Source organism: Dendropsophus ebraccatus, chromosome 3, assembly GCF_027789765.1.
Source record: "Dendropsophus ebraccatus isolate aDenEbr1 chromosome 3, aDenEbr1.pat, whole genome shotgun sequence".
Lineage (NCBI taxonomy): Eukaryota > Metazoa > Chordata > Amphibia > Anura > Hylidae > Dendropsophus > Dendropsophus ebraccatus.
This window is the reverse complement of record NC_091456.1, coordinates 10238727-10261332: the sequence shown is the minus strand read 5'-3', so window position 1 is coordinate 10261332 and position 22606 is coordinate 10238727. Positions and strand designations below refer to the sequence as shown.

At 45.1% G+C, this 22606-nt stretch overlaps 1 protein-coding gene across 1 annotated transcript; it reads right to left on the bottom strand.

Annotated features, from left to right (window-relative positions):
• Nucleotides 1-2800: 2800 nt before the first annotated feature.
• DIABLO (diablo IAP-binding mitochondrial protein) lies at nt 2801-11968 on the bottom strand. Its single transcript, XM_069960878.1, has 6 exons — nt 11843-11968; nt 8944-9058; nt 6663-6791; nt 5780-5890; nt 5064-5160; nt 2801-3814 (listed from the first exon to the last, which is right to left on the bottom strand). Exons 1-6 carry the CDS (start codon nt 11890-11892, stop codon nt 3588-3590), a joined length of 729 nt encoding a protein of 242 aa, XP_069816979.1. The 5' UTR covers nt 11893-11968; the 3' UTR covers nt 2801-3587.
• Nucleotides 11969-22606: the final 10638 nt, after the last annotated feature.

Below are 22606 nucleotides of genomic sequence, written 5' to 3'. Positions count from 1 at the left end.
ACTGCAGGAGATTGTCTTGACCATGTCTACATGCCTAAATGCACTGCCGCCATGTGATTGGCTGACTAGAAATTAAGTTGTAACGTGCAGTTGGACAGGTGTACCTAATAAAGTGGCCAGTGAGTGTATAGCAGCTTATAAGTACTGGAAGACTTTTTTAATAGAAGTAAAATTAGAGATCTGGATAAACCATTTAACTAGTTATACAAATTTTACCCATCCAAGAGACTGATCTTATTGCACAATCTAGCGTTGCTCCTTTATTAATATGTGACTATGTAAGATCATTGACCTTAATGTTTGAAATAAAAAAAAAAAAATCCAGAAGAGTTGCTTGTAAGATCCAAGCTGTAATATGTGGTCTTGCAAAGGGAACTGTATATTTTATACTTATTCCTGGTACAGAGCTTGTTGTTATTGTTGCAGCTTCTATATATACAGAATATTCTCTATGGACCACAGGTACCAGACTTTCTGCTGAACAATTATAATCATTGCTTTTTGTAATTTTTGTTTTCCTCAAGCTTCATTTTCCCCTGAGGAGCAGTAGGTATTCTGCTGATTACCAGGTACCTTATCAAGCGTCATGATGAATTATGAAGGAAAAAAAAAAGAGAGAACTTTTAAATCTGAATATTTCTTGTTTTATTACTTTTCTTTTTTTCTTTTTAAATGATTGTGCAGTTTATTAAACCCACTTCCATATACCTTATTATTGACTTCTTACAACACCTGTCACTAATACTCTCTGGAATAGTAATTGCATCCTGGCAACTCTTTAGGATCTAGTGACCTCAGTGCAGGAAGCATTATTACAGCGAATACTCTGAAACGTCCAAGTAATCCAGGGGAGAGAATAGTCTGAGGGATTGGGGTTGTTCTCAAAGAGACAGACTGCATGCAAAACTCATCCCAAAAACATCTGGACTAAATTGGGGGTAGTCTTCACCAAAGAGTTTCATTGTGTACTATCCTCCTATGTAAGAAAGTACAAACCTAGAATATGCATATAATGGTGTATAATGAGAAGGTTACCTTTTACAATAAATGCTGTAAGGCTGGGTTCACACTGTATTTTTGCTATCTGTTTAACGTATTAGTTTTATTGAAAAAACAGATGCAATTGTGTGTCATCCGTTTGGATCCGGTTTTCCATTGACTTTCATTATAAAAAAAAAATCGAAACTGATGCGTTTTATTTAACGGACACAAAAGTAGTGTTTTTCTGTCAAGTAACCAATTGAAAACAGATACGTTGAACGGATTGCAAAAACGCAGGCTTCAAATTCTCTAAAAAGCCATGACATCACGAATCATGTCTAATTCATATGAAGTGTCCAGCAGGGGGCACACTACATGTAGAAGTCTATGAAGTGTATTGTGAGATGATCCTTTTATTGATTTTTTTTATAGAATACTTTGGGGAGCAAGGACACTTGTATCTCCCTCACTCTCTCCCTCCTTGTGCTGCCCATGAGTAGCGCTCACACTGGGAGAGGTGCTTATGCATCTAACTACCTACCCCCTCCCTCCCTGCTCGGTGCCGTAGGCCAGATACACACTGTGTTACTCCCCTATCGTCTGCATATACTATGAGTGCAATACAGTCATGGAGAGAAAGGAGCTGCTGCACCTCACACCTATGGCTGACACTTTAAAAACCAACGCCAGGATGTTGGTATATAATTTGATCAAACCATATTGCCCCATGTACCACGTGCAGGTCCCCTGGCCAACATGAGTCCCTACACGAAATCAACACTGTCGGTCAGCGACCACCAACCCCACAAAGCAAGCACGGAAGGGTGGCCATGGAAGCAACCCCACTGTCACAGGACCAAACCCCAAGGCTCCCACCAAACCCTGCTGATGATGCCAGCGGAGAAAGTGGCCACCAAGCAACACAAGTGTGAACAAGGTCTTATCTCCCTCCCTCCCTGTGCGGCCCATGAGTAGCGCTCACACCGGGATGGAGGGAGGTAGATGCAGGGGTGGCCACCATCCACTCAATTTCAACATTGTGTGAACAGATTCTTTGTGTTTTTAATCCACTCCTGGTTTTGGTTGCAATATGAGGACCAAAATACTGACTGAAATATACGTAGTGTGAACCCAGCCATAAGCTGTATTCATACATCTGTAATACTTACAATCCATAAGCTGACTGTGTATATTACAGACTGAACTCTTACAGAACTCCTGGCATCATCATTTATTTTGATCCAGTGAGCTTCACAACAGCTAAACGTATTTGCTGCTGAACTGACACGGCTGTGTCAATACAGGAGCACAGAGACTTAGGATGTGTTCACACATACAAGATTTGAAACTACAAATCTGCACCAGATCCTGTACTTGTAAACGCACCCTTAAAATGTCACTGTAGTTACAAAAAACTTCACACGCGTCATGGAGACATGTTAAAAGTTTTGATTGGTCAGGGTCTGCGTTTTCAGACCCGTACCAATCAGGAGAACGAGCAGAGAGAGGACCATGCTGCAGCGCATCCTCTCCTCGAACTTAGAGAAAAATAATAGAGCCGGATTCTAACTAAGTTCAACTCTTTTTTTCTAACTCAAAACAGAGAGTGGATGCACTGGGTAAATCTGTTTAATGGAAAAGAAAAACACTGTGAAGGAGGCTTTAAACAGCCTAAAAGGAGTTTCCTAGGATGTAAAACCCTGAGAAAATATTCCAAGACCTTTGTTTCCTTCTGCCTACTAGTGGTAGTGATGGACACTGCAGCATTTCTCACTGACACATGGCTACAACAATGTATATGTTAAAGCATGATCAAAGATCGAGACAAATACAATTTCAGTTTTAATAAAATTATCAATAAAAATATTTCCACCAATTAGCATTCAGGTTTTTCATATTCTTATGAAACCATCAAAACTGACAAAATGAAAAAGATTTTCCCATCTCCTAACGATAGCGCTGTGCTTGGATTTACCCTATCATCAATGGGTGTCTGACCTTTGGGTCCGCCACTGATCCTGAGAAGGAAGGTGACGAAGTCCCAAGATGTCAGACCTCCGCTGACCATACAGTGATGGAATATCCTCCCTATATCAGTAGGAGATAGTAAAACCCCTTTAAGCATAATATAAAACATCAGCTAAAGTAAACAGCAATGTATTAAGTGCTTATCATAATTCCATAGAATCCATAGTCTGAGGTGGTTGTATGGAGTAGACACAATACTGTACCATAAGAGTTATTGCAGGGGCCTCTGTTGTCTTTAATAAACTACACCCACATTTTGTAGCAGTCCTGTATGGGGGTGACTGAAGGGACTACTAAAGAAAAAGGACAAGAGAAGGAAGGAAGCTGTCAAAGATTCCCTATTTCTTTACAAAGATTATCAGAAAATATGATATAGTGATAGCTTCAGCACCAATGGACACGCCACATTACTCCAAGGACTGTTCCCATGTATACACGACAGCACAGGGGGGTGTTTTCTGAGGCAGATCATTCTTCATGGTTTCAGGGCAGCGATGCCTTCACTATTAGTATACAGCACATCAGTAGTACACTGTACAGTTAGTAGTTTGTGCAAGTTGGCAGAGAAGGCAGATGGTTCAGTCTTCCCTCAGATAAGCTTCAGGGACTTCCTCAGAAGTACTGCTTACTGCACTGCCTCCGGTAGGTGGGTTATTCTTGTCTTCTGTGATGCTCTTCATAATTTCTTCTGACTGAGAGGCAGCCAGCAGGGCCTCCGCTTTTAGTGCCATCTCCCTGTTCTCTTGGATTTGAATCCGCACCAACTGTATGTGATTCCTAACAGTGACAGCCACATGGTCCGCACCTGCACAGCCGAGAGAAAAGAAGAATCCACCCTGTGAATAACATAGCAAACAAGCCAAGAACTATATACAACATTACTAGTGGCTTAAGTTAGGCAGATGATATTACAGCATCTAACTGATGGGATACTGGTATAAGCACTCCTTCACAGACACTACTATTGCATCCCTGGCAGTACTGTTACGTAGTTAGGTAAAAGGGCTGATGACACATGGAAATGCAGACAACTCACAAGCCAGTGTTAGGCTAGGTTCACACTGCGTTTTCAGCATCCGTTTAACGCATCCGTTTTTTGCAAAAAACGCATGAAAAACGGATTGCAAAAAACGGATTCATTTGTGTGCATCCGTTTTTCCATTGACTTCCATTATACAAAAAAACGGATCCGGTTTTTTTTGGCGGACCAAAACGGACCAAAAAACGTTGCTGACCCTATTTTTCTGGACGTTAAAAAAAACGGATCCGTTAAACGGATGCTGAAAACGCAGTGTGAACCTAGCCTTATGCTACGTTTACACAGAATGATTATCGTTCGAATTTTCGCAATAACGATCGCATTTGAGCAATAATCGTTCCATGTAAACACAGCAAATGATCAAGCAACGAGCGAGAAATCGTTCATTTTGATCTTTCAACATGTTCTTAAATCGTCGTTCGCTAAAAATTCACAGATCTCTTCGTGTTAACAGTTTTTCAAAGATTCACCCTATGTGAAAGATGGGCTTAAGCGATCTTAAAAACGATCGCAATAACGATTTATCCGTCTAAACGCTGATCGTTATAAAAAGAAACAAATTGTTGCTATAAAATTGTTAAACGATCAATTGGGCGAATTATCGCTCCGTGTAAAGGCAGCATTAGGGCCCTATTACATGGGACGATTATTGTGAAAATTATCGTTATATCGTTCAAATTTAAATGCTAATTGTTTTGTGTAAATGCAGGCAACGTACAAACAACCAAAGATAAATCACTCATTTGGTGCTGACACCAAAATCAAAGTTATTCGTTTGCTGTAATTCCGCATTCGTTCACTAATCATTCAATGTAATCCCACATCATTCCTTCATTTGCTGGGATCAGATGGAGTTAGCGATCATAGTAACAACTATAGCTCTGTGTAATATGGTGAACAATTTCAGGTTAACAGTTAACAATTTTGTTTGCAAACGTTAATCGTTAAACACCCCTTTGTCTAATAGGACCCTTAGTTAAAGTACAAAAGTCTTTCAAGCGCACCGAATACTCACCGGCCTGGTAAGCAGCTTCTGCTGCCATTTCTGAAAGACTGACGGCACGTGTCCAGCTGGCCTCATACTTCTGGTATTCTTCTTGCAACTTTTTCATCTTCACATGGTAGGAAAGACAGAAGGATAAAAACATCACTAGTCTAGTCAGCTTAATGTAAAGCAGCCAATTTGTATCATTTAGGCGACTGCTTGCTACCAAGACGTGTGACGTTCAAGACCTGTAATGGAGCTGCAGGCAGAAACAACTTCATCCTGTGACATTTAATGATCATCTGAAAACTAAGAAATGACAGTACGTGGCCGCACAATTCAGGACTTACCAGCCTGTTGTTGCAGCACCCTCACACAGAAATTGAATGTATAATAAATAGAGATGAGCAAACCGGGTTTGAATTAGAGTCGATCCGAACCCGAACTTTCGGCATTTGATTAGCGGTGGCTGCTGAAGTTGGATAAAGCCCTAAGGCTATGTGGAAAACATGGATATAGTCATTGGCTGTATCCATGTTTTCCAGACAACCTAAGAGCTTTATCCAAGTTCAGCAGCCCCAGCTAATCAAATGCCGAACGTTCGGGTTCGGATGGACTCGAAACCGAACCCGGTTCGCTCATCTCTAATAATAAAGAATCAAATTATATTGACCTAAATATTTGTGTATTACAGGAAGGGTCTACAAGGAAAAAGCCACACTTTGCCAGAGGTTTGGCTACCTTACCTGCACACGGGCGCCAATGATCACCTGCCAAATTGCACTTTCTTCACTCGAGTTCATCTTATCCAGAAGGGATGTGTATTTCTTCTGTAGGGATACAAGTGTGTACACTGCCTGCAAGCAAAAGGAAAAATGTTCACTCACACAGGTACCTCGGCACTACTTATGCTGATACGTACAATGGTTTATAGCAGTCATAGTACGACCCATGGATCATGTTACTGTCATGTGACTGTCCATAGGGTGCCAGATGATTTCATTCTCCTAATATGCTTTTTCCCCTCCCCTTATTGAGTTTTCATTGTAGGTTACCAACCACCACTCTGCTCTAAAACCAGTGGTCTGGCTGGTGAAAATATAGTATACATACTTATATTATACAGTATATATACACTGTGTCTACTTGCAGAGTATTTAAACTTGCCGAGTCCTAAACATTAAACTGTTAGGTGAGACTGGAATACCCCTCGAAGGAATTATAAATGTAATAGGTCATACAAACACCTACCTCCATTTCCTTCCCTTCTAACCAATGAATGAAAGACAAGACAATGAAAAGATAAAACCCCTTTAAGACCACATTCCTACATGCGGAGGAACGTGCAAGACTGAAACCATGCCGCCAAGTGTTGACCAATAGCCGCGTAATGTTTCTGCGATTGTCGGCAACATCATGTGCCTAGGTGCTACACTGCACCTTTTTGTAGGTGTAAATTAACAATGTACAGGAGCCAGAAACCACAGCTCCACTCAATGTGTGTGCAGGGGTAGCACTGGGTAACTGTGGAGCAGCTCCCATTCATTTTAATGGGAGTTGCTCTGCAAGTAACCAAATCTACCTATTATACAGATACAATATATACAGTAGGACAGACAGTTTTCTTACCGTTGTGTATTCGGTGAGGGAGTCAATAAGAGCATATGTAGTTTGTGAGAGGAGGGTTTGTGTACTGTCCGCTACCAGAGATGCCGCCCTTCTTATCAATGACTCATTTGACAACGCAGGCTCTGATCTCTTCAAGTGTTTATGTGGAGGAAAAGCAGAATTACCATTTCATTACAAGTCACACATAGTCGTAGGTCAGATTTTACATTGGTGATTGTATAACATTCTACATTCTAGTAATTGTGACCTAGCAAGAGGTACGTATGGATCAGCAGTTGTAAGCGCTGTACAATAGGTTAGTAAGGGGAGTGTAATGTTACCTGGTGATTCATGTGCATGGCCAAGAAAGTGAGGACATGAACTCTTCACGTTAGGTGTATTGCTGTGGGACAGCTCCAGCATCCAGTCATCTTTTTGTCTAAGCGCCTCTTTTTATTAAAAAAAAATATATAAAACTCATTGTTTGTCGTGCACAAGGACCCTAATGGTGTATTTACACAGGCAGATTTATCTGACAGATTTTGAAAGCCAAAGCCAGGAATGGATCTGAAAAGAGGAGAAATCTCAGTCTTTCCTTTATGACCTGTTCCCTGTTTATGGTCTGTGTCTGGCTTTGGCTTCAAAAATCTGTCAGATAAATCTGCCTGTGTAAACGCACCATAAGAGCTGTCAATCATAGATGAGGAAAATGACTGGGGGGAGCTCTTAATATAGAGAACTAAAGGTTACTTGCCATGGCAGTGGATGGAACAGAGACTGTTTCTTTAGTCATGCAAACTGCAAATCCAAAACAGAAGGTATCAGGACATTCCCCTCCTTACCTCTATATAGGGCTGTAAGCATTTTTTAAGATCTTAAAAACACTGGAAGATTCCCTTTAAGCTATTTACTAAGATTAGATAAACAATATGGGGGAGATTTATGAAAGGGTGTAAATATACACCTGGTGTAAACTGCCCACAGCAACCAATCACAGCTCAGCTTTCAGCTCTGGTAAAATATTAGAGGAGCGGCGATTGGTTGCTGTGGGCACTTTACATCAGGTGTATATATTTACACCCTTTCATAAATTTCCCCCTAAGTGTTGACATGGTTTAGGTATGGCCTTCTCAACCTTTCAGGCCCGACATCAGCACACAACAGGGACTCAAAAGAAGAGACTGCACTGATACTGCTAGCCGCACACTATCAGTATAGGCTCAGGATTCAGAATGGGTTAAGGGCCTGTGATGTCGTGCTGTGTGTTTGTGATTTTAATATATCAGATCACCAGTAGTCTCTATATTAGATAATAGATGTAAAGTCAGTAGTCTGCAGCTACATGTGACTTCTTTGACCCACATGGGCCATATGTCTATCTGAACAGACTATGGTGACTGAGTGATTTTATGAGCACTTATTTACTTTTTATTTATAAGCCAGTAGAAGTTACGTTTTAGATAGAGAGCAGATCAGTGTGTGTTTTGGCCTTTTGGCCCTTAGTCTTTTGGTCTAGTCGTCCTTCAACCACTCACTGCAGCTGTATGTGGAGAGTGCAGGAAGCAGAGGAGCTACAGCCGAGGGCAGAACCACTCCTGTTCCTCCTCCTGCAGCATCTCCTCAGCAGTCTGGGTAATATATTCCAAGGGAAACCCTCCACACACACACACGAGGATTCCCTCTGCCAGGGGCTCCTCTTCTACAACAGATTTAGGGGCTGGGAATGGGATGAGTAGTGTAGGGAAGAATAATGAGGGTAGCTGTGACCAGAAGAGGTGCTGAGTGCGTCAATGATGCTACTGATAGAGATATGTGGACTGGGGGATATTATGTGCACTGTGTGGTGGTAGTCAGCTGTTTGGAGCAATATGGTGCACCAGTAGTAATATATTAAAAAAAGCCCTCTGCTGGACAACCCCTTTAATAATAATAATGTCCAGGAAAAACCTTCTTCTAAGCCTGTGAACTGTTCCTATGCTGGATGGGAAGCATATAGGTTACAGCCTAATGATGACTGGCCACAATACAGTTTGTGCAGTGAAGTACGTCACCAGAAACCTAACTTGGACTCCTGGTCGCAGTCACTTCCAGATAAAACCTGACCCCATTCACCTTCATCTTTTAGGGTGCGTTTACACAGACAGATTTGTTAGCCATGCAGACGCTTGTCACCATGTAGTCCCAGCATTACTGGCTGCCAGGTGGACACTATACACACTGCTTCATGATCTCCACACTGAGGTTGTATTTCTGTTTTGCTTTACAATAAAACAAACAAACAAAAATCCTCATGTCACGTTACCTGTCCCACGGGGATAGCGCAGAGACTGGCCCCCAATCCCACCGACAGCACTTGGCGCCATGATCCTCTGAAGATGCTCAGGACGTGTTTTCTGGAGATTATAGGGCTGGATTGTCTGGAAACAGTGAAAGATATAGAAGTATATAAGATATAGAGGTGGCAGATGTGTGATAATTGTGATCTCCACCTAATTGTATCTAAGTTGACATAAGTTGTATCCAAGTTGATGTAAGTTGATGTAAGTTGTATCTAAGTTGATGTAAATTGATGTCAGCTGTATCTAAGTTGATGTAATGTAATCAGTTTCCTTGTAGATCTCTGGGTTCCCGGTTTCTCCGTACACGGACACACTAGAAGGTGCTTAGTTGCTCACCATGTATATTGGATCTATGAACGCTGTGTTACACTCCGCCTGTCATCATGTATATTACTATGTATATTTACCTCCTCGTGTGATTTTGTATCTTCTGTTGTTTTGGGAGATTTATGTTAGATATGGCTTTGGCTGCCCAGCTATCATGGGGATTGTAGTTTTACAACAGCTGAAGTGTCAAGGTTAGCCATCACTGCTCTACAGTCACTGGGGTCAGGGGCAGACAAGTCTGAGGCTCCAGTGTAATCCTGGATCATTGCTGAGGGATTCTCTGCAGTCACTGGGGTCAGGGGTAGATGTGTGTGAGGATTCAGTCCAGGATCATTGCTGAGGGATTCTCTGCAGTCACTGGGGTCAGGGGCAGATGTGTGAGGATTCAGTCCAGGATCATTGCTGAGGGATTCTCTACAGTCACTGGGGTCAGAGGCAGATGTGTGTGAGGCTACAGTCCTGGATCATTGCTGAGGGATTCTCTACAGTCACTGGGGTCAGGGGCAGATGTGTGAGGATTCAGTCCAGGATCATTGCTGAGGGATTCTCTGCAGTCACTGGGGTCAGGGGTAGATGTGTGTGAGGATTCAGTCCAGGATCATTGCTGAGGGATTCTCTGCAGTCACTGGGGTCAGGGGCAGATGTGTGAGGATTCAGTCCAGGATCATTGCTGAGGGATTCTCTACAGTCACTGGGGTCAGGGGTAGATGTGTGTGAGGCTTCAGTCCAGGATCATTGCTGAGGGATTCTCTACAGTCACTGGGGTCAGAGGCAGATGTGTGTGAAGCTACAGTCCAGGTCCATTGCTGAGGGATTCTCTACAGTCACTGGGGTCAGGGGTAGATGTGTGTGAGGCTTCAGTCCAGGATCATTGCTGAGGGATTCTCTACAGTCACTGGGGTAAGAGGCAGATGTGTGTGAAGCTACAGTCCAGGTCCATTGCTGAGGGATTCTCTACAGTCACTGGGGTCAGGGGCAGATATTTGAGGCTACAATGTAATCCTGGATCATTGCTGAGGGATTCTCTGCAGTCACTGGGGTCAGGGGTAGATGTGTGAGGCTACAATGTAATCCTGGATCATTGCTGAGGGATTCTCTATAGTCACTGGGGTCAGGGGCAGATATGTGAGGATTCAGTCCAGGATGATTGCTGAGGGATTCTCTACAGTCACTGGGGTCAGAGGCAGATGTGTGTGAGGCTACAGTCCAGGATCATTGCTGAGGGATTCTCTACAGTCACTGGGGTCAGGGGTAGATGTGTGTGAGGCTACAGTCCAGGTCCATTGCTGAGGGATTCTCTACAGTCACTGGGGTCAGAGGCAGATGTGTGTGAGGCTACAGTCCAGGTCCATTGCTGAGGGATTCTCTACAGTCACTGGGGTCAGGGGCAGATGTGTGAGGATTCAGTCCAGGATCATTGCTGAGGGATTCTCTACAGTCACTGGGGTCAGGGGCAGATGTGTGAGGCTACAATGTAATCCTGGATCATTGCTGAGGCATTCTCTACAGTCACTGGGGTCAGGGGCAGATGTGTGAGGCTACAATGTAATCCTGGATCATTGCTGAGGGATTCTCTACAGTCACTGGGGTCAGGGGCAGATGTGTGAGGCTACAATGTAATCCTGGATCATTGCTGAGGGATTCTCTGCAGTCACTGGGGTCAGGGGTAGATGTGTGTGAGGCTACAGTCCTGGATCATTACTGAGGGATTCTCTGCAGTCACTGGGGTCAGGGGCAGATGTGTGTGTGAGGCTACAGTCCAGGATCATTGCTGAGGGATTCTCTGCAGTCACTGGGGTCAGAGGCAGATGTGTGTGAAGCTACAGTCCAGGTCCATTGCTGAGTGATTCTCTACAGTCACTGGGGTCAGGGGCAGATGTGTGAGGCTACAATGTAATCCTGGATCATTGCTGAGGGATTCTCTGCAGTCACTGGGGTCAGGGGTAGATGTGTGTGAGGCTACAGTCCAGGATCATTGCTGAGGGATTCTCTGCAGTCACTGGGGTCAGGGGTAGATGTGTGTGAGGCTACAGTCCAGGATCATTGCTGAGGGATTCTCTACAGTCACTGGGGTCAGAGGCAGATGTGTGTGTGAGGCTACAGTCCTGGATCATTGCTGAGGGATTCTCTACAGTCACTGGGGTCAGGGGTAGATGTGTGTGAGGCTACAGTCCAGGTCCATTGCTGAGGGATTCTCTGCAGTCACTGGGGTCAGGGGTAGATGTGTGTGAGGCTACAGTCCAGGTCCATTGCTGAGGGATTCTCTGCAGTCACTGGGGTCAGGGGTAGATGTGTGTGAGGCTACAGTCCTGGATCATTACTGAGGGATTCTCTGCAGTCACTGGGGTGACACTACTATTCCCAACACAGCCAGACACGTAAAACAACAAGAAGCTCCTCTATGACAGACACAAAGCAGGGCGGCCATAGTACAGCCCTGTATGAGGAAGCCGTTTGCCAGCACACACAGTAACGGACGCTCAGCTCTCTCACAGCAACGGCGCAACTACCGGCTGCTCCACGGACACCGTCTACCTGAGCAAATGGGAGAAACTCCACAAGGCTCTTCTGCTGAGTGACGCCATCTTACGGGAGGCAACAGGAAGTATGACCCTCCTTACGTGCGGGCCCTCGTGACGTGCACCGAAGACGGAAGTGGGCGGGGCGTGGGCCGGAAGTAGATTGTGTAACGTTCTCTCAGCTGTGGTTTCGCTTTGAGTCACGCGCTGTTAGGACTGTGAGGCGGGAATGGTGGGACACGTGATCACATGGAATGGTCACAGCTATAGCACTGTATATACTATGTGTCTGCCATACTGTGCCCGGGACAGCAGTGTATATACTATGTGTCTGCCATACTGTGCCCGGGACAGCAGTGTATATACTATGTGTCTGCCATACTGTGCCCGGGACAGCAGTGTATATACTATGTGTCTGCCATACTGTGCCTGGTATAGCAGTGTATATACTATGTGTCTGCCATACTGTGCCCGGTACAGCAGTGTATATACTATGTGTCTGCCATACTGTGCCTGGTATAGCAGTGTATATACTATGTGTCTGCCATACTGTGCCCGGTATAGCAGTGTATATACTATGTGTCTGCCATACTGTGCCCGGGATAGCAGTGTATATACTATGTGTCTGCCATACTGTGCCCGGTATAGCAGTGTATATACTATGTGTCTGCCATACTGTGCCCGGGACAGCAGTGTATATACTATGTGTCTGCCATACTGTGCCCGGGACAGCAGTGTATATACTATGTGTCTGCCATACTGTGCCCGGTACAGCAGTGTATATACTATGTGTCTGCCATACTGTGCCTGGTATAGCAGTGTATATACTATGTGTCTGCCATACTGTGCCCGGGACAGCAGTGTATATACTATGTGTCTGCCATACTGTGCCCGGGATAGCAGTGTATATACTATGTGTCTGCCATACTGTGCCCGGTATAGCAGTGTATATACTATGTGTCTGCCATACTGTGCCCGGGACAGCAGTGTATATACCTGCACAGTGTCTGCCATACTGTGCCCGGGATAGCAGTGTATATACTATATGTCTGCCATACTGTGCCCGGGACATCAGTGTATATACTATATGTCTGCCATACTGTGCCCGGGATAGCAGTGTATATACTATGTGTCTGCCATACTGTGCCCGGGACAGCAGTGTATATACTATGTGTCTGCCATACTGTGCCCGGGACAGCAGTGTATATACTATGTGTCTGCCATACTGTGCCCGGGACAGCAGTGTATATACCTGCCCGGTGTCTGCCATACTGTGCTCGGGACAGCAGTGTATATACCTGCCCGGTGTCTGCCATACTGTGCCCGGGACAGCAGTGTATATACCTGCCCGGTGTCTGCCATACTGTGCTCGGGACAGCAGTGTATATACCTGCCCGGTGTCTGCCATACTGTGCCCGGGATAGCAGTGTATATACTAGTGTTGTCACGATACCAGAATTTTGAGTTCGATACCAATACCAACTTTTTTTTTTCAATGCTCGATACTGATTCGATACTTAATAAATTAAATAAAAATCAAACAAAACAAAAAAAAAATAGAATAGAAATGCCCCCCCCCCTATTCTGACCTCAGCTATCAGGGGGGATGATGGGGGCTGTAGTCATGTAACACACACCAGCTATTAGGGGGGATGATGGGGGCTGTAGTCATGTAACACACACCAGCTATTAGGGGGGATGATGGGGGCTGTAGTCATGTAACACACACCAGCTATCAGGGGGGATGATGGGGGCTGTAGTCATATAACACACACCAGCTATCAGGGGGGATGATGGGGGCCTCCGGCCCCCACCTCACAGTCCCGTCCAGATCTAGTGGCCGCATGTCCTCCTGCCTCCCCCACCTCCAGCCTTCTCCTCCTCCGGTCTCCCCCGCCTCCAGCCTTCTCCTCCTCCGGTCTCCCCCGCCTCAAGCCTTCTCCTCCTCCGGTCTCCCCCGCCTCAAGCCTTCTCCTCCTCCGGTCTCCCCCGCCTCCAGCCTTCTCCTCCTCCGGTCTCCCCCGCCTCCAGCCTTCTCCTCCTCCGGTCTCCCCCGCCTCCAGCCTTCTCCTCCTCCGGTCTCCCCCTCCTCCAGCCTTGTTTTTCGATCTCCTCTCCCGGACCGCAGCGCTGCTTTCTTCCCTCTCTGCAGCCGCCGACCCTGCTCTGACCCCTGAGCTATGCAAGGCAATATATTACTGCTATTGCATTGCATAGCATCAGTAAAATCAGCGCTCTGCTAGCAGAATGTGGATGATGGGGGCTGTAGTCATGTAACACACACCAGCTATTAGGGGGGATGATGGGGGCTGTAGTCATGTAACACACACCAGCTATTAGGGGGGATGATGGGGGCTGTAGTCATGTAACACACACCAGCTATCAGGGGGGATGATGGGGGCTGTAGTCATATAACACACACCAGCTATCAGGGGGGATGATGGGGGCCTCCGGCCCCCACCTCACAGTCCCGTCCAGGTCTAGTGGCCGCATGTCCTCCTGCCTCCCCCACCTCCAGCCTTCTCCTCCTCCGGTCTCCCCCGCCTCCAGCCTTCTCCTCCTCCGGTCTCCCCCGCCTCCAGCCTTCTCCTCCTCCGGTCTCCCCCGCCTCCAGCCTTCTCCTCCTCCGGTCTCCCCCGCCTCCAGCCTTCTCCTCCTCCGGTCTCCCCCTCCTCCAGCCTTGTTTTCCGATCTCCTCTCCCGGACCGCAGCGCTGCTCTCTTCCCTCTCTGCAGCCGCCGACCCTGCTCTGACCCCTGAGCTATGCAAGGCAATATATTACTGCTATTGCATTGCATAGCATCAGTAAAATCAGCGCTCTGCTAGCAGAATGTGGCTGAGCCAGACTTAGCAGAGACACTGGGAGGGTGAGTGCGGACCTCGGGCTGTGAGGTGACCCATCAGCCCCCGCACTCACATTGCGGGGGTGCCGATCGGACACTTCACAGCCACCTCAAGGGTTAAATGACTGTAGCCTGCGGGATCTCGGGCCGCAGTCATTAGCTGCCGGGGTCTGCTACACACAGTTACATAGCCGGAACAAGCGATCGCTGTGTGCCGGCTATTTGAACTTGGCGCCGCTGAGGCGGAGAGAGGGAGGGCGGGCTGAGAAGAGACAGTACAGGGGACGCGCAGAAGACATGACAGGCACTCGGCTCGCTGCCCGCCATGTCTCCTGCTGTGTACTCTATCATAAGCCGTGCAGCAGTGCAGCTAATCATAAAGTATTGAATACCAGGAAATCCTGGTATCGAACCGAAAATATTCCCCTAAAATCGATAGTAGAATCGATTTTTCGGTGCATCGTGCATCCCTAGTATATACCTGCACAGTGTCTGCCATACTGTGCCCGGGACAGCAGTGTATATACCTGCACAGTGTCTGCCATACTGTGCCCGGGACAGCAGTGTATATACCTGCACAGTGTCTGCCATACTGTCCCCGGGACAGCAGTGTATATACTATGTGTCTGCCATACTGTGCCCGGGACAGCAGTGTATATACCTGCACAGTGTCTGCCATACTGTGCCCGGGACAGCAGTGTATATACTATGTGTCTGCCATACTGTGCCCGGGATAGCAGTGTATATACTATGTGTCTGCCATACTGTGCCCGGGATAGCAGTGTATATACTATGTGTCTGCCATACTGTGCCCGGGATAGCAGTGTATATACTATGTGTCTGCCATACTGTGCCCGGGACAGCAGTGTATATACCTGCACAGTGTCTGCCATACTGTGCCCGGGACATCAGTGTATATACTATGTGTCTGCCATACTGTGCCCGGGATAGCAGTGTATATACCTGCACAGTGTCTGCCATACTGTGCCCGGGATAGCAGTGTATATACCTGCACAGTGTCTGCCATACTGTGCCCGGGATAGCAGGGGGGTCATCACATAACTATGGAGCACGGCTGGTGTCTGGCAGCTTACACAGCACATGCCTGACTCCTGGTCTTTTAAAGGGACAGTCCCTATTTTTGACTTGGGACCCTCTGTCCTTCCTTTTGATGTGGCTCCTAAGTATATGTCCTGCAGGAAGTGGTGTATACTCTCCAGTCTGACACCGTGCTCTCTGCTGCCACCTCTGTCCATGTCAGGAACTGTCCAGAGCAGGAGAGGTTTTCTATGGGGATTTGCTGCTGCTCTGGACAGTTCCTGACATGGACAGAGGTGGCAGCAGAGAGCGCTGTGTCAGACTGGAGAGAATACAACACTTCCTGCAGGACATACAGTAGCTGATAAGTACTGGAAGACTGGAGATTTTTAAATGAAAGTAAATTACATATCTGTATAACTTTTTTTTATTTTTTTTTTTTTTTTACTGGAGTTCCCCACACGTACAGGATCTGCAGCAGATTTGAAGCTGCAAATCAATTCTGGGCCATCAAATCTGCTGCAGATCCTGTACGTGTGAACGCACCCTTAAGGTGTGTAGTAAGAGTTTGCTTATATAAAAATGCTGGGAGCTGTGAACCGTCTACTGATATTCCTCATCGTCTTCATCTTGTTTCCTGGATATAACTGATAGATTTTTTGCCAGTGCATCAGGGGTTGCCACAAGACCACAGGTAAACAGCTCACCCTTCTCCCAGAGGAACTCAGACCGGTGCACTGTACACTGGCGGCAGCCGTTCAGGAACTAGGAAAAGAGGGATGTCCAGATCCAGTTGCTCATATAATGAAGTTTATTGAAGACGCATTTAAAAACACTCCATAGTCCTTGTAACACCATCAGGGGTTGCCACATCCAAGATATGATCTTCCAGTCACATTAATGGGAACAAAAATCATATCTTGGTTCCCCTTGTCACTACACAGCTAATACACTTAAAGGGAAACTCTGGTTAAGAAAGATTTAACCCTGTACAATCTCCACCCATAATCTAAGCTTGTGTGTAATAGGTTTCTATTACATGAATCGGCCCGTTTGTCTTCAGCACATCCTGACTCTGAAGCTGCTGAAAATCCTCACTGCCTGCTCCACTCCTCTGTCCTCCCCCTCCCTTCTGAGACTGAGGTCACATGATCACTGTCTCTTCTGTTCCCTGATAACCTGGAACACCTCATCTTTAACCCCGCCCACCACTGACATCACTTAGTGATGACCTCGCCAAGGGGCGGGGAAACAACAGCCTCTCCTGAGCAGTACAGGGGAAAGAAGACACTGTTGTTTCATCTGTCTCTAATCTAGACAGAAAGATAGATGATAGGTAACGTGTAAAGCAGAAGCAGATGGAGTCAGTGGTGGGCAGATACTACAAAACAGGGGCAGGTACCAGGCAGTTGGCTCTAAGGGGCAGTGCATCTAATGATTGCATGTAATAGTCCCCTAGGGGGGAAATGCCTGTCCCGGCTAATAGACTTACTGCTCAGCCAATCAGTAATTAGAGAGGCGTAGCGGGCACTCCATCAGCCAGATCATGGCGTGGACACCCTGGAGATCCTGGAGCCCGGCGAGGGTCCGGGGTCAGTCCTGCCGCTCACTGTGGGCACAGGGAGAGGCAAGTTGTTATCAAATTCCCCCCTGACCCTGCCGGCTGCCGAATTTTCAAAATGTTCTTTAACTTTTATGCCAGACTGAGCCCATGTGGAAATATTTTGTGGCAACAGACAACCCCCACAAACAGTTTATCCAGGCTTAGAAAATCATGGCTGTTCTGTTTTCCAGGAAAAGCGCCTCCCCTGTGCTTACTTTGGGTGTAAGATCTATCAGTCAGGGCTATTGGGGTGGGGAGAAGCTGCTGCAGACCATCAGACAGCATGGAAGTAATAACATTTCTTTTCCGACACATGCAGCTGCTGTAGGCGATGGAGCAGCACTGAGAGTGTTCCTGATCCCTCCGCTCCGGTGTACCTGATAGATCTACAGGACTCATGACTGGACACTAGAGTTATCAGTCATAACTGAGATATGGGCACAGCACAGTACAGAGAGCCCTGGGCCCCAACAAGTAGCTCCTCACCTGCAGAAGTGACGGGAACATTAATAACTTTTATCTCATACCACAGCAGCATATATTGTATATAAGAGGATATGATAATCCTAGAAACATAGAAGATTGTAGGTAGAAAAATCCCCCCTGCTCCATCTAGTCGCCCTATTAGTATTTCCCTTCTTATTACCTTAGGATAGATATATGTATATACCAGGCAGGTTGCATTCTGTTATGGTAGATTTACCAACCACATCTGCTGGAAGTTTCCTCCAAGCATCTACTACTCTTTCAGTAAATATTTTCTCACGTTGCCTTTGATCCTCCCCTAGTCACCTCTCACTGTCTCCTCTTGTACTTGAGTTCAGTTATATTTATTAAATCACTTTCCTCCTGACCCTTATTTAGTCCTGTTACATATATAAAGGTTCCATCACGTCCCCCCTTTCCCTTCTTCCTCTTGTAACATATATAAAGGTTTCCATCATGTCCGCCCTTTCCCTTCTTCCTCCTGTAAGATATATAAAGGTTTCCATCATGTCCTCCCTTTCCCTTCTTCCTCCTGTAACATATATAAAGGTTTCCATCATGTCCTCCCTTTCCCTTCTTCCTCCTGTAACATATATAAAGGTTTCCATCATGTCCTCCCTTTCCCTTCTTCCTCCTGTAACATATATAAAGGTTTCCATCACGTCCCCCCTTTCCCTTCTTCCTCCTGTAAGATATATACAGGTTTCCATCATGTCCTCCCTTTCCCTTCTTCCTCCTGTAACATATATAAAGGTTTCCATCATGTCCTCCCTTTCCCTTCTTCCTCCTGTAACAAATATAAAGGTTTCCATCACGTCCCCCCTTTCCCTTCTTCCTCCTGTAACATATATAAAGGTTTCCATCATGTCCCCCCTTTCCCTTCTTCCTCCTGTAACATATATAAAGGTTTCCATCATGCACCCCCTCCCTTCTTTCCTCCAGAGTATAGAGATTTACACCCTTAAAGTGACTCTGTACCCACAATCTGACCCCCCCCCCCAAACCACTTGTACCTTCGGATAGCTGCTTTTAATCTAAGATCTGTCCTGGGGTCTGTTTGGCAGGTGATGCAGTTACTGTCATAAAAAAACAACTTTTAAACTTGCAGCCCGTGCCAAATGGGCGTGGCCTGGATTGTGTATGCATTAGGCTGGCACGCCCTCTCCGTCCCTCCTCCCCATCCCCCTCATCATTAGGAATGCTCCAGGCAAATTGCCTCCTATTCCCCACCTGTGTCAGCCTGGCACATGGGCTGGATCGTTAAGGCACCTGTTCAATGTTCAGACAGGAGAAAATGTTTCAGTGGAATTCCTAATGATGAAGAGGGCGGGGAGGAGGGACTGAGGGGTGGTGCAAAGTAAGGGCACAGATACTCCCTTTGGGCACGGGGCTGCAAGTTTAAAAGTTGTTTTTTAGGACAATAACTGCATCACCTGCCGAACGGACCCCAGGACAGATCTTGGATTAAAGCAGCTATCCGAAGGTAGAAGTTTTTTTTTTTTTTGGGGGGGGGGGGGTCAGATTGTGGGTACAGAGTCACTTTAAGTCTTTCCTGATATGTTTTATGCTTCTTACCCTCCACCATTTTGGGCTAATAAAAGATGGGAGAATATTGTTCCTCTGCTCATCACACATTTTCTCCAATTTCAGATGCAAATTGTAAATGCAGAGACGCCTTGGTTTTTGTTTACTAAATAAGGTGTGAACTGAATGCAAACAATGTGCAAAGTGAGGTCCTACCTGCTGAGGGTTGATGGATATTTGTGGTTTCCAACTTGGCGCAGGTTTATCCCAATTTCTGCAGGTGAGTGCCTCCATATTTACTAACAAAGCAGCCTTCCATCCGTCCAGCTAAGCTGCACTCTGCATAGCAGCCAGCAAGACAAAGCACATGAAATCCCCTGTGAGAATAATAGCTACATATATATATATATATATATATATATATATATATATATATATATATATATATATATTATCAACAACAAAAACCCCAAAACATTTAGCTTAAAAAAAAAAAAAACCTTGAAAAAAATGTACTGTAAATCTGAAGCATTTAGGGTGATCCTTAGATAAGGAAGCCATGTTGTTTGAAAACATTATAGGTTTCTTATCATTCTTCCTTACACTATAGATTATGGTAGATTACAATAAATGTCTCAATCATGGCCTACAGCAGCTGCAAGTGTTGGATAAGAAACGTTATTACTTTCATGCTGTCTGATGGTCCGCAGCAGCTTCCCCCCCATCCCACCAGCCTTGATTGATAGATCTCACACCCAAAAAGAGGACAGGAGAGGAGCTTTTTCTCGAACAGACGGACGTGAAATGCCTGTAACGGACTTCTCCCCCCGCCGGGGCAGCATCTGTAATTAGATAAGAAAAAAGAAAAGCGCACAGCCTGGCTCCCCACTCTCCAGTCCTGGACGGCCGTATCCGCCAGCTGTTCTGCGGGGCTCAGTCCCAGAAACAACACGAGTAGCAAATAGTCCAAAGAGAAATACAGGACGGCACTCACCGATACAGTGTACAATCCGGCTTTATTCAGGCAAAACAATACAGCGTAAAGAAGAGAACAGTCGGGTAATCCGACTGTTTTCTCCCCTACGCTGTATTGTTTTGCCTGAACAAAGCTGAATTGTACACTGTATCGGTGAGTGCCGTCCTGTATTTCTCTTTGGACTATCTGTGATTAGATGCTGAGAGGGGGGGGGGGGGACTGCACAGATATGCGTGGAGCTGTAATAAAGCAGCCGCGCGGCGCATATCTGTACAGTTCCCCACTCTTAGCATCACAGATGCTGCCCAGGCAGGGGAGAGTCCGTTACAGGCATTCCACGTCCGTTTTCCATGCGGAACACAGAACGTGTGAATGCAGCCTTAGGGATTTCTAGAAATGAGAATTGGATTAATCAGTTTCTATGGACATCTGCTTTACGTTCCCTATGTACCATTTTTAATAAATTTTCCCCATTGAGATATATTTCCCAGTCTGTATGGTAAATAAATATTTATAACTACTGAAGATTTTGATGAATGGATCAGATTTAACGCCTTGACTGGTTAGTGTTGGCCATCATGTATCATGTTAATGGAGCAATTCTAGCAATAATTCATCTCTGTAAATTTCTTACTATAATATAACTACTGACTAATGTTCTATTTTTTTTTTATGGAATTTGGAATTAGTCAGCGTTGTAACAGACATATGTTTATTACGACTTCAATGCTGAGTTATATTTTAAGGGGAATGTGCCATCAGAAAATTACTTATTGTGTAAATAATGGTTTTTATGTTAAAAATATTTAAAAAAAACTTTTGGTGAAATTTTTTTCTAATTTTTCCATTTTTCTCTCTATATTATAAAATAATCCTGATATCTTGCAGTTTTCATTCTCACCACTGGGGCTAAAACTAAGCTGAGACTTCCTGTTGTGTCTGTGGTAATAAGAGGAGGCTGCTGTAAAGTAAACTGTACAGCATTGCAGTGTCATGTGACACCAGCAGATAGAGGAGATAATAGCAGCTCCCTGTGGAATGACCTCTTCACAGGTCACAGAGCGCGCTCAGTAATGTTTTACATTCATCTCAAGAGGACAGAGCCTGTCTGTTGTCCTCTATGTCCATGAGTCTTGCCGTAAAGCATATCACTAAATGCTGTTAAAGCAGCTCAGGAAATATGGCCGTCCCATAACAATGTACAAAAAGGGAAATAAAAAAAAATTGCAGTCAGAAAAAAGAAACAACTGAAATATAAGAACAAGTTTTAGTATCTGATTCTAATTATTAAAAAAATCTGTGACACATTCCTTTTAAAATTATGTTACTGTATTATATCTATAGCATATATATATATTTATATATATATATATATATATATATATATATATATATATATATACACATATATGTGTGTGTGTGTGTATACCATGTGTGTATACCATCTGTGAACTTACATAGATATGACTGAGTTGTATAGTAGCTGTATAGAGGCTTCCACTAGTGATTGAAGGCAGACAGAATCTTATCATGCAGCTGTATGACAGAAAGCAGGAAATATAAAGCACAGACCTAGAGCTGCTTTGCAGAATGTATTCATGTTCATTAATAATGTTACTATCAGTATCATTACCATTAGTTGTATTTATTACAAATCCCACTCAGATATTCCATACTTTCCCCTGAGAATCTGTCAGCAGATAAGGCTTCATTGTAAACCATATAACAATATACAGTGAGACCTTGGATAATGACCATAATTCATTCTGAGAACCGGCTTGTAATCCAAATCTTATATCAAAGCAAATTTTCCCATAAGAAATATTGTGAGAGAATTGAAACGCAGACAATTTGTTCAACAACCCGACCACACACAACTCCCCAGGGGGCTGCAAACCTGCTGGTGCTGGTACTGGTGCCGGCAGCCTGGAGCAGTTATTGGTGAAGGGGTTAATTCAGGGGTCAGAGGGAAGCAGCGGCACTGCGGACGGACACTGCAGGAGAGCCAGAAGGCGTCCGATCACCGGCAGAGTTGATCAGGTAGCAGTGGGTAAAAAAGAGAGGCTTTCTACCCAGTACAGTATCAGGATGGGGATACAGGGGGCTCCTATAAAGAAATGCTGCTTGTTTACAGAGCTACAATTTTTTTTGAATTATTAGTTTGTCTTGCAAAATGTTAGTTACTTGTAATCCAAGGTTACACTGTGTATGTTTTACAGAAGCTATAAACCAGAGTTACTAATATATATATACATACATACATATATCATACATATATCACAATAATAGAATTTTAAGGCGAAAAGATTA